The following is a 13,983-nucleotide window of genomic DNA, read 5'->3' as shown; positions in this document are numbered from 1 at the left end:
TTATTTTCTGATTTTTAAGTATAGCTCACTATATTGGAGGTGGGGGTATTCTGAACAATTTTTGGTTCAGAATGCTTCCCAGTTCTAAAACCTGTTCCCTCCACAAACTTTGTTAAATTTAACCTGTCTTAGGTTTTTCTTTAATAATTGTAAAATATAGCATATAAAGAAACGAGGATAAAACTTTCAGGAATATTTTTAACAAATATGTGCAGCAAACCCTAGCGGTCAAGAAATATATTGCCAACACCCCAGCAAAAGCTACACCAAGCATACCCTTCTTCCTCCCTCCCTTCTTTTCCTGAGTGTAGCCCCTTCCTTTCACCCTAGAAATAATAACTCCCTGACAGGTTTAGTAATAATTTCCTCAATTTATTTTACCAACTATCTGGGCTGCTATGACAAGATACTTCACACTGGGTAATATATAAATAGAAGACAGATCTTGCTTACAGTTCTGGAGGCTCAGAAATCCAAGATAAAGACAACAGCAAATGTAGTGTCTGGTGAGGACTATTTCTCTCTTTGCTTCAAAGACGGTGCTTTCTTCCGGGGTCCTCACATGACAGCAGGGGCAAAGAAGCCCCCTCAGGCTTCTTTTTAAGGGCACTAATCCCATTCATAACTCATGGAACCCTGCTGATCCCAAAAGCCTACCTCTTAATACCACCACACTGGGGATTAAGTTTTCACATTTCAACTTAGAGGAGACATAAACATTCAGACTATAGCATTCTGCCTCTGGTGTCCCAAAATTTATTTTGTTCTCACATGCACATTACATCCCAATAACCTCAAAACTCTTAAATAATTTCAGCATCAATACAGAAATCTAAAGTCCAGAGTCTTGTCTAAACATCATTTAAATCAGATATGAGTGAGACTCAAGTTAGAATTCATCCTGAGGCAAATTGCCCTCTGGTTGTGAATCTGTTTAATTAAACTTATGTGCTTCCAAAATACAGTGGAGGAGAAGGCATATGATAAATGTTTCTATTCCAAAAAGGAAAAATAGGAAGGAATAAAGAGTTAACTGGTCTCAAGTAAGACCAAAACCCTTCAAGGTAAACAACAGTAAATCTTAAGTCTTGACAATCAACTTTGACTTGATGTCCTGCCTTCCGGACATACTGGTGCAGAGGTTGGAACCTCAAGGCTCCAGGTGACCTCACCCCCATGGCTTTGCTGAGCACAGGCCACACAGCAGCTTTCAGGGGTTGGAATCAGGTGCCTGTGGCTCTCCCAGTCTGTCGTTTCACACTGGAGGCTTTACACTTCCAGGGTTTTGGGGTAGCCCTGCTCCCACGGCTCCATTAGACATTGCCCTACTGGGGACTCTCTGTGGTGACCCAACTCCCACAGTTCCAGTGAGCAATGCCCTAGTGGGAGCTCTCTGTGATGGCCCTTCCCCTGTGGCAGTTCTCAGCCTAGATTTCAAGGCTCTCTGGGGTATCCTTTGAAATCTATGTGGAGGTGGCCATCCTCCCACAGTTCTTGCATTCTGAGTGCCCGGAGAGTTGGCACCATGTGAATGCTGCAAAGGTTTACTACCCGCAACCTCTGGAGGGCCAACCACTGCTGCTGGCACCACAACTGGGCCCACTGGAGCCACACCGGGGGTGGCCAAGAAGTGCTGCATTTGAATTAAAGAGCAGAGATTTGAAGTGGCACTGGACAGTGAGTTAAAGGCCCCACATATGTCCTGGGCTCCTCCTTTTAAACCATTATGCCCTCGTGGCTCTGCCATCGTGGACCTGTGATGGAAATGGCAGTCCCAAAGATCTCCACATTGTGTTCAGGGTCATTCTTTCATTGTCTTGATGAATGACACAGGGCTGAGTGATGCTGATCTCCTTATCAAAGAGTGACTTGGTCACGCCCGTGGTATTTTCTTCTGAACATGACCCGGCTGAGAATTTTCCACATTATTACATTCTTTTCCCTTTTTGATTATCTGTCTTTAGCTCATTTCTGTCTTCTCATATTTTATCATAAGCAATCACAAGAAGCCTCAACACTTTGCTTAGAGATTTCTTCCCTCCAAATATCCTCTATCATCACTAGAAGTTCTACCTTCCACAAAACACAATTCAGCCACGTTTTCTGCCACTCTATAATAAGGATTGTCTTTCCTCTCATTTTCAATAACACGTTCCTCATTTCCATCTAATACAATGTCCTCATCAGAATAGCCTTTGCCATTCACATGTCTATTTAACACCAACATTCTGACCATGACCACTTAGGTAATCTCTGAAGACTGAGGCTTTCTCTACAGCTCTTCTCTTCTAAGCCCTCACCAGAATCATCCTTAATGCTTCATTAATGGCAATGTACAGTTTAAAAAGAAATCATGTATCCCCAAACTCTTCTAACCTCTACTCATTACCCAGTTCCAAAGCCACTTTTACATTTTAGGTATTTGTTAAAGTGACAGCCTATTCTCAATACCAATTTCTGATTGAAACTCTAAAAACAGAGTTAGATTTTGCCAGATTTTGAACTTTATATTCATTATGTTTTGTTCTTCCATGTTTGTAAAATTCTTCCGTGTTGTTGCATGTAACTGATTCATCATCTCCATTGCCACAGTCACTATTGATAGAAATTTGGATTGTTATCAGTGTGGAGAATATTGTTATGTCCATGTATCCTGGTGTACATACACACACATTTCTGTAGGATATATACCTAGAGTGGAATTGCTGGATCACAGGGTCTTCATATTTTCAGATACATAAGAAATGCTAAACAGGGCTTTAAAGTGTTTTTACTGATTTACATTGCCACCAAAGGATATAAGAGTTCTTACTTTTCTACGTCCTCACCTAAACTTCATGTTAATCGGCTTCCTGAATCATTTTCAGCCTGAGGGACATCCGATAGAAGCTTTAATTTGCAGTATTCTGTTTAGTAATGTGGTTGAAAACCTTTCCAATTGTTTACTGGCCATATACATTTTCTCTTTTGTGAAGTGTTTGTTAAACTCTTTTGCTCATTTTTCTGTTAGATTATCTGTCTTTTTCTCATTGACTTGTCAGAGTCACTTACTATATCCTTTGTCAGTTATAGGATTATTCAATATCTTGATCCAATAATAAGACAGATTCCTACCTTAGATGGGAGACAATATTATATTCCATAGAAAAGAAAAATCAGAGATATACTAACATAAATTTATCAAAGCACATATTAGACAGACAATTTTACAATCATAGAATCAAGAAAGACAGAAGAATGACATGAAACTCTGCAACCAGGTGGGTTTAAAATGTTCTGCATGGTGAAAAACACTATAAAAGTTAGTGACAAATAACTGACTGGAAGAACAGATTTGCAAAATATAAATAGCTCCAACAAGTCAATAAAAGCAGAACAAACCATGTAATATAAGAATGAGCAGGCAAATTTAAGAATTAAAAAAGTAGATTGGTTTTCAGCTACTAAATATGCTCAACTTCACTAATAACCAGAGAATGCAAATTGAAATAGTGAGTTGCCTTCTTTTTACAATGCAGGTGTAGGTTAAAGAGTTGGATATTATATACTACTGGAAATGTTGCGAGAATATGGGCCTTCTATACCTGCACTGTATAACACCGCAGCTACTGGTCACAAATGGTTATTTAAGTTTAAATTAGGCCAAGCGCGGTGGCTCACGACAGTAATCCCAGCACTTTGGGAGGCCAAGATGGGCAGATCACGAGGTCAAGAGATCGAGACCAACCTGACCAACATGGTGAAATCCCGTCTCTACCAAAAATACAAAAATTACCTGGGTATGGTGGCGGGCGCCTGTAGTCCCAGCTACTCGGGAGACTGAGGCAGGAGAATGGCTGGAATCCAGAAGTGGAGGTTGCAGTGAGCAGAGATCGCGCCACTGCCCTCCAACCTGGCGAAAGAGCGAGTCTCCCTCTCAATAAATATAAATAAATAAATACATTTAAATTAAATAAATTTTAAAGTATAAAGTTCAATTGCTCAGTCACACTAGCCACATTTCAAGTGCTCAATAGTCAGAGGTGGCTAGTGGCTACAGTATTGGGCTATATTAACATTTTCACCATCACAAAAAGTTCTATTGGGAAGCACTATTTTATAGATAGTTTGCAAAGAAGTAGAAGATTTTTAGAGGGAGGTTGTATTAGCTTGGATCTAACACTTTCAATTCTAGGACTCTATCACAATGTAAATACTTTTCAGGGGCAAAGAAAATGTATGTGTATTTATTATGTGTGTGTGTGTAAATTGTTGTAAATATATTTACCGTCAAAATATAGAAAGCCTTATAAACAAGATAATTATAATATTTTAAACAACAATTACATCATCCATACATGAGGAAAATTGTTAAATAAATATTTGCTTCCATACTATAGAACAGTATGCATCTATTGGAAGCAATAACCTAAATCACAGAACTACTTACAATATGTTGTTCACTTTTTTAAAAAAAATAGAGACAGGATCTCACTATGTTACCCAGGCTTGTCTTGATCATCTGAGCTCAAGTGATACACCCTCCTCACTTCCCAAAGTGCTGGGTTTATAGGTGTGAGGCACCACTCCTGTCCCCAATATGTTGTTCACTACAAAGGACAAGGGTAAAATAATATGAATAATATATACTTATTTATTTATTTGAACCATTTTATTAAGGTATGATTCACATGTAAAAAGTTGTACATATTTAATGTATTTACATCTCAGTGAATTTGGGGATAAATATATACCTGTGAAACCATCACCATATCACCATTATCAAGGCCATGAACATAGCCATCATCTCCAAAGTTTCCTTGCACCCTCTTTATCATTATTGGGGTGTGTGTGTGTGTGTGTGTGTGTGTGTGAGAATACAAGAAATTGACCCTGTTAGTAAATTTTAAGTATACAGTACAGTATTGTTGGCTATCGGCAGGCACTGTACTGTATTATGGATCTCTAGAAGTTGTTTATCTTGCACAACTGAAACTTTGTACCCTTTGACCACCACCTCATTTCATCCTCCCCCCAAGACCTGGAAACTACCATTCTACTCTCTGCTTCTATGACTTTGACTATTTTATTCCACATATAAGTGAGATGATACAGTATTCATCCTTTTGGGTATGGCTTATTTCACTTGGCATAATGCCTTCAAATATTACATAGTTTCTATACTTGTAAAGATATATCAAAAAATGGAGAAATTACATTTTAGTAATTTCTAAATTACATTTAGTAGTCACATCTGCGGAGGGGAGTGTATTAGACAAGCATGCAGGGTTGGAGGATGATGGAGGCTTTCATTTGTTACTCTATTATCATTCAGGGTTATTCGTATCCTTTGTGATACACATGTATAATTTCCATAAATAAAGATAAATATGTCAAAGCAGGCTATTTACACAAGGCTTGGGGTCCAACATTCAGATGCTACACATCTGTGTTTAGCACACAGATTGTATTGTAGCGGTGGGAATTGATCAATTAGTGTTTTTCTTCAAGAAATTCTATAACAGCCCAAAGAAAAATGGTACAGAGATGAAAATGATGATTTGATTAAATAGAATAGATCCAGAAGATATACTCCAATTGCCCTCCCCAATTTAGGCTGCTGGGTGTTGCTTGAGAAAATCAAATTAATTTACAGATAGGAAACTGCAATTTCTGGTTTCCAACCTGAAGTAGGCCCTCAACACACTTGGTGATACTTTTGTTTTTCCCTAGTCCACTGTCTCCTGAGCTCTCTTCTTCATCTCTTTCAGCTCTGTCACCCCTACACTCCCAGCAGCTGACGTCACAGAGAAAGCCGAAGCCTTCTGACTAGCTCTCCCTTATTTTCTCACTGCACTCATAGCTTCACTGCCTGCTACCCTGCTGTCTGCTCCACCCCTGCCTCCTGCTCTGCTGCCCCCAAGGAGGATCTCGCTGCGTCATCACCCAACCTCTCCTGGAGGCTGAGCAAGGCTCCAGCAGGGACTCTTTCCTCTAACAAGCCCTCTTTCTACCACATGGTTCCCAAGCTACTTTCTTACCTTTTCTCTCTCCTTCTTCACCCAATTTATTGAAAGTGCAGTCTAGGTCTGTGATCTCCTCTTTCTAACCTCCAATTTACATTCCAACCTCCTGGTATGTGGCTTTGCTCATCAGCAGTTCCCCGAAACAGGGTGCACTAAAGTTTCTATGGCCTCCTTTGTGCTCATTGCAGTGTTTCTGGAACTTTCCTCAGCGTTTCACCTGTTGGTCATGACATCGTTCATGAAGTGCTTCTGCAATCACCTGTTATCCTGCCTTTCTTTTTATGTCAATATCCACTCCTTCACAGGTCATTGCAAGCTTCTTTCCTTCAGCCTGACCTTAAATCCTACTATTCCTGAGCGCTCCAACCTGGTCTTTCTCTGCTCATTCTTCACCATCCCATGAGGCGTCATCATCTTCTTTCATGGCTTCAATTAGCGCCACTGAGCAGAGGACTCCAGTTCAGCTCTAACTCAGGCATCTCAGCCCAGAGGAAGCTGCCTACTCATCTGACTGCAGTTGAGAAATCCCTTCTTCAGTGCTCCTTTACTGGCACCTGGAAATCTACACTTTGCAAGCAGAGCTTGTCATATTTCTTTGCTTTATCTAAATCTATTTGTTCTGACGTTTTTCTTCTTTGAGTGGTTAGAGCCATGACACACACACATACACCTAAGCCAGAAACATCAACATTCTTTCTCATTTTTGCCTCTTTCATTCTGGGAGAATCCATTCAAGCATTAAGTCCAGGACAGTCTAAGTGGTTTTAAATCTGTTGAAGCTGTCAACTTCTGTCCTTCCCCAAAGAGACAACAGAGTTGACTGGAAAAGAACACAGGTTCTGGGTAGAGTTGCCTAAATGTTCACAGGGATTGCTTCAGCTGACACCACCTTCTGAACCATGGTACAGTTTTCACGTCCTCACGTGCAAAGTATGGGTGATAATAGTAGTACCTACAACCTAGGGTCATTATGAAGATTTAATGGGCTGATTTATGCAGAGCATAGCAGGGTGTGTAGCATGAAAGAAGCCAGTCTTCCATAAGCACTGTTTATTATCAGCCCTAAGGCCATGCTTTCTGCCAACAGACAACATAGATTAGTGCAAGAGTTTTTAACTAGTCCCCCTGACTCAAGCCTGGTCCTTTTTAATCTTTCCTTGTAATTCAGCCAGATTGAATACCCCAGGAACAAAACTGAAAATATTCTTCTCCTATCAGAATCCCTCAGAATCACCTCATGACCTTCTGATTTGCCCTTTTATGGATGATAAACCCTTCCGTTTTCTGAGCCAGAGGCTTCTTCCTTTGTGGAGTCAGCCTCATCACTCGACTAGGAACATAACCAGCTCTCTACCTTTCTCAGAAAGCATTTAGGTTTGCTCTTCTCACAGGCACTTTTTCTAGATTCTCCCCACCATTGCACATGGACACATGAAAATTACACTGACCCCTGGCACCCCAAAGACAAACAGCAGAAAGCACCCCCAGGCAAAATGAACTCAGAGCCTTTCTGTTGCCTGGGCCCACAACCGAGGCTCAGGGCCTTCTCTAAAAAGAAGCCGCAGCTGAAGCCAGAGGAACTGCCCAGAGTGGGGCTGGGGGTGCGGAGTCTACACTGATACTCTCAGCCTGTTTCCACTCTTGCTGGTTCTGATGCTCCTTTCTTTTGCGGCAAGCAACCCTAGTGGAAAACTGGGAAACGTCCAACAATGAAGTTAGGACAGTGGCCCATAAAACATCGGATTCCAACCTGTGTCCTAAGGTGTAAAGACACAGACTAAAGGCACAAGATATAGTGAGCCTTTAACACTTTCTCCTTTGTTCTTCCTATTTATCTATTTCTTCTCCATTTCCGATGGTGTTCTTTACCCTCTCTCCATCCCACGTGCCAACAGTCCCACTTTTCTCTTTCATTCTCGCCCACGGTTTCCCTCCTTTCTTCCATCTGCGCCCAACGGTACGGCCCAGAAAACGAACTGGATGCGTTGGACAGGGCACGCGCGCACTGGGGACGCCAGCTAGACCGAGCCCTGGGAGGCAAGGGGATCCCCAAGAAACCCTGCCAGGGGAGCCGGGTTTTGCGCTCCGGCGCCTCTAGCGGCGGCCCCCAGAAGTCTGACTAGCGAGACCCGAGTTGCAAGGACTGAATAGCAAACTGAGGCTGAGTAGGGAACAGACCATGAGGTCAGTGCAGATCTTACTCTCCCAATGCCGATTGCTCCTTCTACTAGTTCCGACAGTGCTCCTTCTTAACTCTCTTGGCGAAGATGTAATTTTTCACCCTCAAGGGGAGTTTGACTCGTTTGAAATCACCATTCCCGAGAAGCTGAGTTTCCGGGGAGAGGTGCAGGGTGTGGTCATTCCCGTGTCCTACCTACTGCGGTTAAAAGGCAAGAAGCATGTCCTCCATTTGTGGCCCAAGAGACTTCTGTTGCCCCGACATCTGCGCGTTTTCTCCTTCACAGAACATGGGGAACTGCTGGAGGATCATCCTTATATACCCAAGGACTGCAACTACATGGGCTCCGTGGAAGAGTCTCTGGACTCTAAAGCTACTATAAGCACATGCATGGGGGGCCTCCGAGGTGTATTTAACATTGATGCCAAACATTACCAAATTGAGCCCCTCAAGGCCTCTCCCAGTTTTGAACATGTCGTCTATCTCCTGAAGAAAGAGCAGTTTGGGAATCAGGTTTGTGGCTTAAGTGATGATGAAATAGAATGGCAGATGGCCCCTTATGAGAATAAGGCGAGGCTAAGGGATTATCCTGGATCCTATAAACACCCAAAGTACTTGGAATTGATCCTACTCTTTGATCACGGTAGGTATAGCTTTGTGAACAACAATCTTTCTCAAGTCATACATGATGGCATTATTTTGACTGCGATTATGGACACCTACTTTCAAGACGTTCGTATGAGGATACACTTAAAGGCTCTTGAAGTATGGACAGATTTTAACAAAATACGCCTTGGACATCCAGCGTTAGCTGACGTTTTAGGCAGATTTGTAATATATAAAAAAAGTATATTAAATGCTCGACTGTCATCAGATTGGGCACATTTATATCTTCAAAGAAAATATAATGATGCTCTTGCGTGGTCTTTTGGAAAAGTGTGTTCTCTAGAATATGCTGGATCAGTGAGTACTTTACTAGATGCAAATATCCTTGCCCCTGCCACCTGGTCTGCTCATGAACTGGGTCATGCTGTAGGGATGTTACATGATGAACAATACTGCCAATGTAGGGGTAGGCTTAATTGCATCATGGGCTCAGGACGCAGTGGGTTTAGCAACTGCAGTTATATCTCTTTTTTTAAACATATCTCTTCGGGAGCAACATGTCTAAATAACATCCCAGGAATACGTTATGTGTTTAAGAGATGTGGAAACAAAATTGTGGAAGACAATGAGGAATGTGATTGTGGTTCCACAGAGGAGTGTCAGAAAGATCGGTGTTGCCAATCAAATTGTAAGTTGCAACCAGGTGCCAACTGTAGCACTGGACTTTGCTGTCATGGTTGTCGGTTTCGTCCATCTGGATACATGTGTAGGCAGGAAGAAAATGAATGTGACCTTGCAGAGTACTGTGACGGGAATTCAAGTTCCTGCCCAAACGATGTTTACAAGCAGGATGGAACCCCTTGCAAGTACAAAGGCCGTTGTATCAGGAAGGGGTGCAGATCCAGATACATGCAGTGCCAAAGCATTTTTGGACCTGATGCCATGGAGGCTCCTAGTGAGTGCTATGATGCAGTTAACTTAATAGGTGATCAATTTGGTAACTGTGAGATTACAGGAATTCGAAATTTTAAAAAGTGTGAAAGTGCAAATTCAATATGTGGCAGGCTACAGTGTATAAATGTCAAAACCATCCCTGATTTGCCAGAGCATACGACTATCATTTCTACTCATTTAGGGGTAGAAAATCTCATGTGCTGGGGCACAGGCTATCATCTATCCATGAAACCCATGGGGATACCTGACCTGGGTATGATAAATGATGGCACCTCCTGTGGAGAAGACCGGGTATGTTTTAACAAAAATTGCGTCAATAGCTCAGTCCTGCAGTTTGACTGTTTGCCTGAGAAATGCAATACCCGAGGTGTTTGCAACAACAGAAAAAACTGCCACTGCATGTATGGCTGGGCACCTCCATTCTGTGAGGAGGTGGGGTATGGAGGAAGCATTGACAGTGGGCCTCCAGGACTGTTCGGAGGGGAGATTCCCCGGTCAATTCGGATTGTGTCCATCATAATGTTTCGCCTTTTTTTATTAATCCTTTCAGCGGTGTTTGTGTTTTTCCGACAAGAGATAGGAAACTATTTAAAATCCAAACAGGAAAAAATGCCACCATCCAAAGCAGAAACTGAACAGGAAGAATCTAAAACAAAACCTGGAGAGGAAGCATCTAAAGCAAAAACCGAACAGGAAGCATCTAAAGCAAAAACCGGACAGGAAGCATCTAAAGCAAAAACTGGACAGGAAGCATCTAAAGCAAACACTGAAAGTAAAGGACCCAAAGCAAAGAGTGTCAAGAAAGAAAAAAAGTAACCAGTTAATCCATACTCATTCAGTAACACACGCTCATTTATTTAACCAGCTAAGCATTTATCCAAAGGCTTTCCATTCTTCTCCCAATATTTTTTTACTTTAATTTTTCCCACAAGTTTTAATCAGCAAATAAATGGCATTCTTGTTTTGGAAACAAACCAGTGCATTCTACTTCTCTAGTATTCACTTGCCCCTCAGTTTGTGATCAAGTTGTGGGTATTTTGAAAATCCTGCTCTAATGGCTTTTCCATACGCTAAAGCTCTGAAAGTAGCGAGTTTCCTAGAATTACTGTTGTATTCAAGGTGTAATCTTATTTCTCAGAATCCCAGGGAACAAAGCAATTGTCTGCCTCTCCCTCTTCTTCCCTCAACTTGGTCCATGTGATCATCCACACCTGCACCCATGCTGATCAATAAATGCCGACAACATATTTTATGAATTAAAAAATGCTTCTAGAAGCATTTTCAGTATTTGGGGTGATCTCAGGTGGGTTAATGACACCGATCTGTCCTAACTCTTGCATTGCACCACAGTGCAATGATGACAAGATGATGCCAGGCCTTGGTGGTGTCCTGGGGCAAGGCTGTTAAGAAAATTCTCCATTCTTCCATCCCTTTACCCCTCCCAACCAACATCCTACTTTCTATCTGTGTGAATTTGGCTAATCTAGTTACTTCATATAAATAGAATCTCATAGTATTTGCCCTTTTGTGATTGGCTTATTTCACTTAGCACAGTGTCTTTAGGGTTCATCTATGTTGTAGTATTTTGTGTTGGAATTTCCTTATTTTGTAAGGCTGAATGGTAGCTAGATGTTTCTGTGTACCACATTGTGTCTAATCATTCTTCACTGAGGGCCACTTGGGTTGCTTCTACCTTTTGCCTATTGTGAGTAAGGCTGCCATGAACATAGGTATACAAACATCTGTTCATGTCTCTGCTTTCAATTCTTTTGGATATAAATCCAGAAGTGAAATCGCTAGATCATGGGGTAGTTCTATTTATAATTTTTTAAGAAATTGCCATACTGTTTCCCATAACAGCTGCACCTTTTTATATTCCCACTAGCAGTGTACAAAGGTTCCAATTTCTCTACATCCTCCCCCAACACTAGTATTTTCTGGTTTTTACAGATAATAGCCGTCTTAATGGGTATAACATGGTGTCTCATTGTGGTTATGATTTGCATTTCTCTAATATCAGTGATATTGTGCATCTTTTCTTGCACTTATTGGCCATAAGGATATCTTTTTTTGGAGAAATGTGTATTCAAATCTTTTGTCCATTGTTTGAGTTGTTTGGTTTCTTTTTTGTTGAACGGTAGGAGTTCTTTAGATAGTCTGGAAATTAACCCTGTATCCAAATATATGACTTGAAAATGTTTTCTCCCATTCTGTAGGTTGCTTTTTCATTCTGTTGATTTTGTGCTTTGATGCACAGAAGTTTTAAATTTTGATGTAGTACAGTTTATCTATGTTTTACTTTTGCTTCCTGTTTTTCAGTGTCATATCTAAGAAATCCAGTTAACCAAATTCAGCATCATAATACACTTTTTCCTGTATTTTTTTCTTTTCTTTTCTTTTTTCTTTTTTTTTTTTTTTTTTTGAGATGGGGTCATGTTCTGTCACCCAAGCTAGAGTTTGCAGTGCTGTGAACACAGTTCACTGCAGCCTCAACCTCCTGGGCTCAGGTGATCTGATCCTTTCACCTCAGCCTCCCAAGTAGCTGGGACTACAGGCATGTGCCACCACACCCAGCTATTTTTTTTTCTGTTTTTTTTTTTTTTTTTTTTTTTGCAGAGATGAAATTTCACATGTTGCTTAGGTTTTCTCTAACTCCTGGGCTCAAGAAATCCTCCTGACTCAGCCTCCCAAATTGTTGGGATTATAGGCATGAGCCACCATGCTTGGCTTTTGAACCATTTTGAGTTAACTTTTGTATGTGGGGTAAAGTGCTTTTTTCTTTTGCATGTCCATATTTAGTTTTGGAATCTTCTACTATTGTGGTATTTCTTCTATTTCTCCCTTCAGTTTTGTCAGTGTTTGCTTTATATATCTAGGTACTTTAATGTTGGGTGCATACATAGTTATGACTATTGTATCTTGCTGGTGGATTGATATTTTATCATTGTAAAAATCCTTTTTTGTCTCTTGAGACAGTTTTTGACTGAAAGTTTAGTTTGCCTGATATAAATATAGTCACTCCTGGTCTCTTTTTGTTAACATTTGCATGTAATTTCTTTTTCACCCCTTTACTTTCAGCTGATGTGTTTCATTAAATCTAAAACGACTTTGTCATAGACAGCATAGGTTGGGTCTTGGTTTTTTAAATTATTATTATTATTATTATTACTATTTGAGATGGAGTCTCGTTCTGTCACTGAGCTGGAGTGCAGTGGCATGATCTCGGCTCACTGCAACCTCCACCTTCCGGATTCAAGTGATTCTCCTGCCTCAGCCTCCTGAGTAGCTGGGACTACAGGTGCCCATCACCATGCTCAGTTAATTTTTGTATTTTCAGTAGAGACAGGGTCTCACCATGTTGGCCAGACTGGTCTTGAACTCCTGACCTCAAGTTATCCACCTGCCTTAGCCTCCCCAAATGCTGGGATTACAGGCGTGAACCACCATGCCTGGCTGGCCTTGCTTTTTAAAAAAAATCCATCCAGCCACTCTATGTCTTTTGACTGGGGAGGATTTTAACCCATTTATATTTAAAGTTATTATTGATAGAAAAGGATTTACTATTGTCATTTTTAAGTTGCTATCTGTTAGTTTTGCCATTCCTTTCAGTGTCTTTTCTTCTGTTTGTCTCTTCCTTTGTATTTTGTTGGGCTGTTGTTCTTTTTTTGGTATAAGTGTGCTTTGATTCCTTTCTCTTTTTTAATGTAACCTCTATGGGTTTTCTTTTTTTGTGATTACCTTGGGCTTAAATAAAACATCTTATTGTTATTACAGTTTAAGCTGATAACAACTTAAATTTAATCATGTACAAAAACTACACTTTCAATTATCCCCCCAAACACATACTTTATGTTATTATTGTCACAATTTACATCTATTCATACTGTGAGTCTCTTAACATTTTTTAGTGATAGTTATTTTTAATACTTTGTCTATTAACTTTTATACTAGAGTTAAAAGTAATTTACCCTGTAATCTCAGCTCTTTGGGAGGCCAAGGTGGGTGGATCACGAGGTCAGGAGATTGAGATCATCCTGGCTAACACCGTGAAACCCCGTCTGTACTAAAAATACAAAAAATTAGCCAGGCGTGGTGGCAGGCGCCTGTAGTCCCAGCTACTCGGGAGGCTGAGGCAGGAGAATGGTGTGAACCCTGGAGGCGGAGCTTGCAGTGAGCCGAGATTGCGCCACTGCACTCCAGCCTGGGCTACAGAGTGAGACTCCGCCTCACACACACAAA

At 41.0% G+C, this 13,983-nt stretch overlaps 1 protein-coding gene across 1 annotated transcript; it reads left to right on the top strand.

The window, feature by feature from the left end:
• The first annotated feature begins 6,701 nt into the window (after positions 1–6,701).
• ADAM30 (ADAM metallopeptidase domain 30) lies at positions 6,702–10,989 on the top strand. Its single transcript, XM_003892502.4, has one exon. The coding sequence runs from the start codon at positions 8,185–8,187 to the stop codon at positions 10,558–10,560; it is 2,376 nt and encodes a 791-aa protein (XP_003892551.2). The 5' UTR covers positions 6,702–8,184; the 3' UTR covers positions 10,561–10,989.
• The last annotated feature ends 2,994 nt before the right edge of the window (positions 10,990–13,983 follow it).

This window comes from Papio anubis, chromosome 1 (assembly GCF_008728515.1).
Source record: "Papio anubis isolate 15944 chromosome 1, Panubis1.0, whole genome shotgun sequence".
Classification (NCBI taxonomy): domain Eukaryota; kingdom Metazoa; phylum Chordata; class Mammalia; order Primates; family Cercopithecidae; genus Papio; species Papio anubis.
Note: the sequence above shows the minus strand (reverse complement) of the source record. Positions and strands in the feature narration are given on the sequence as shown.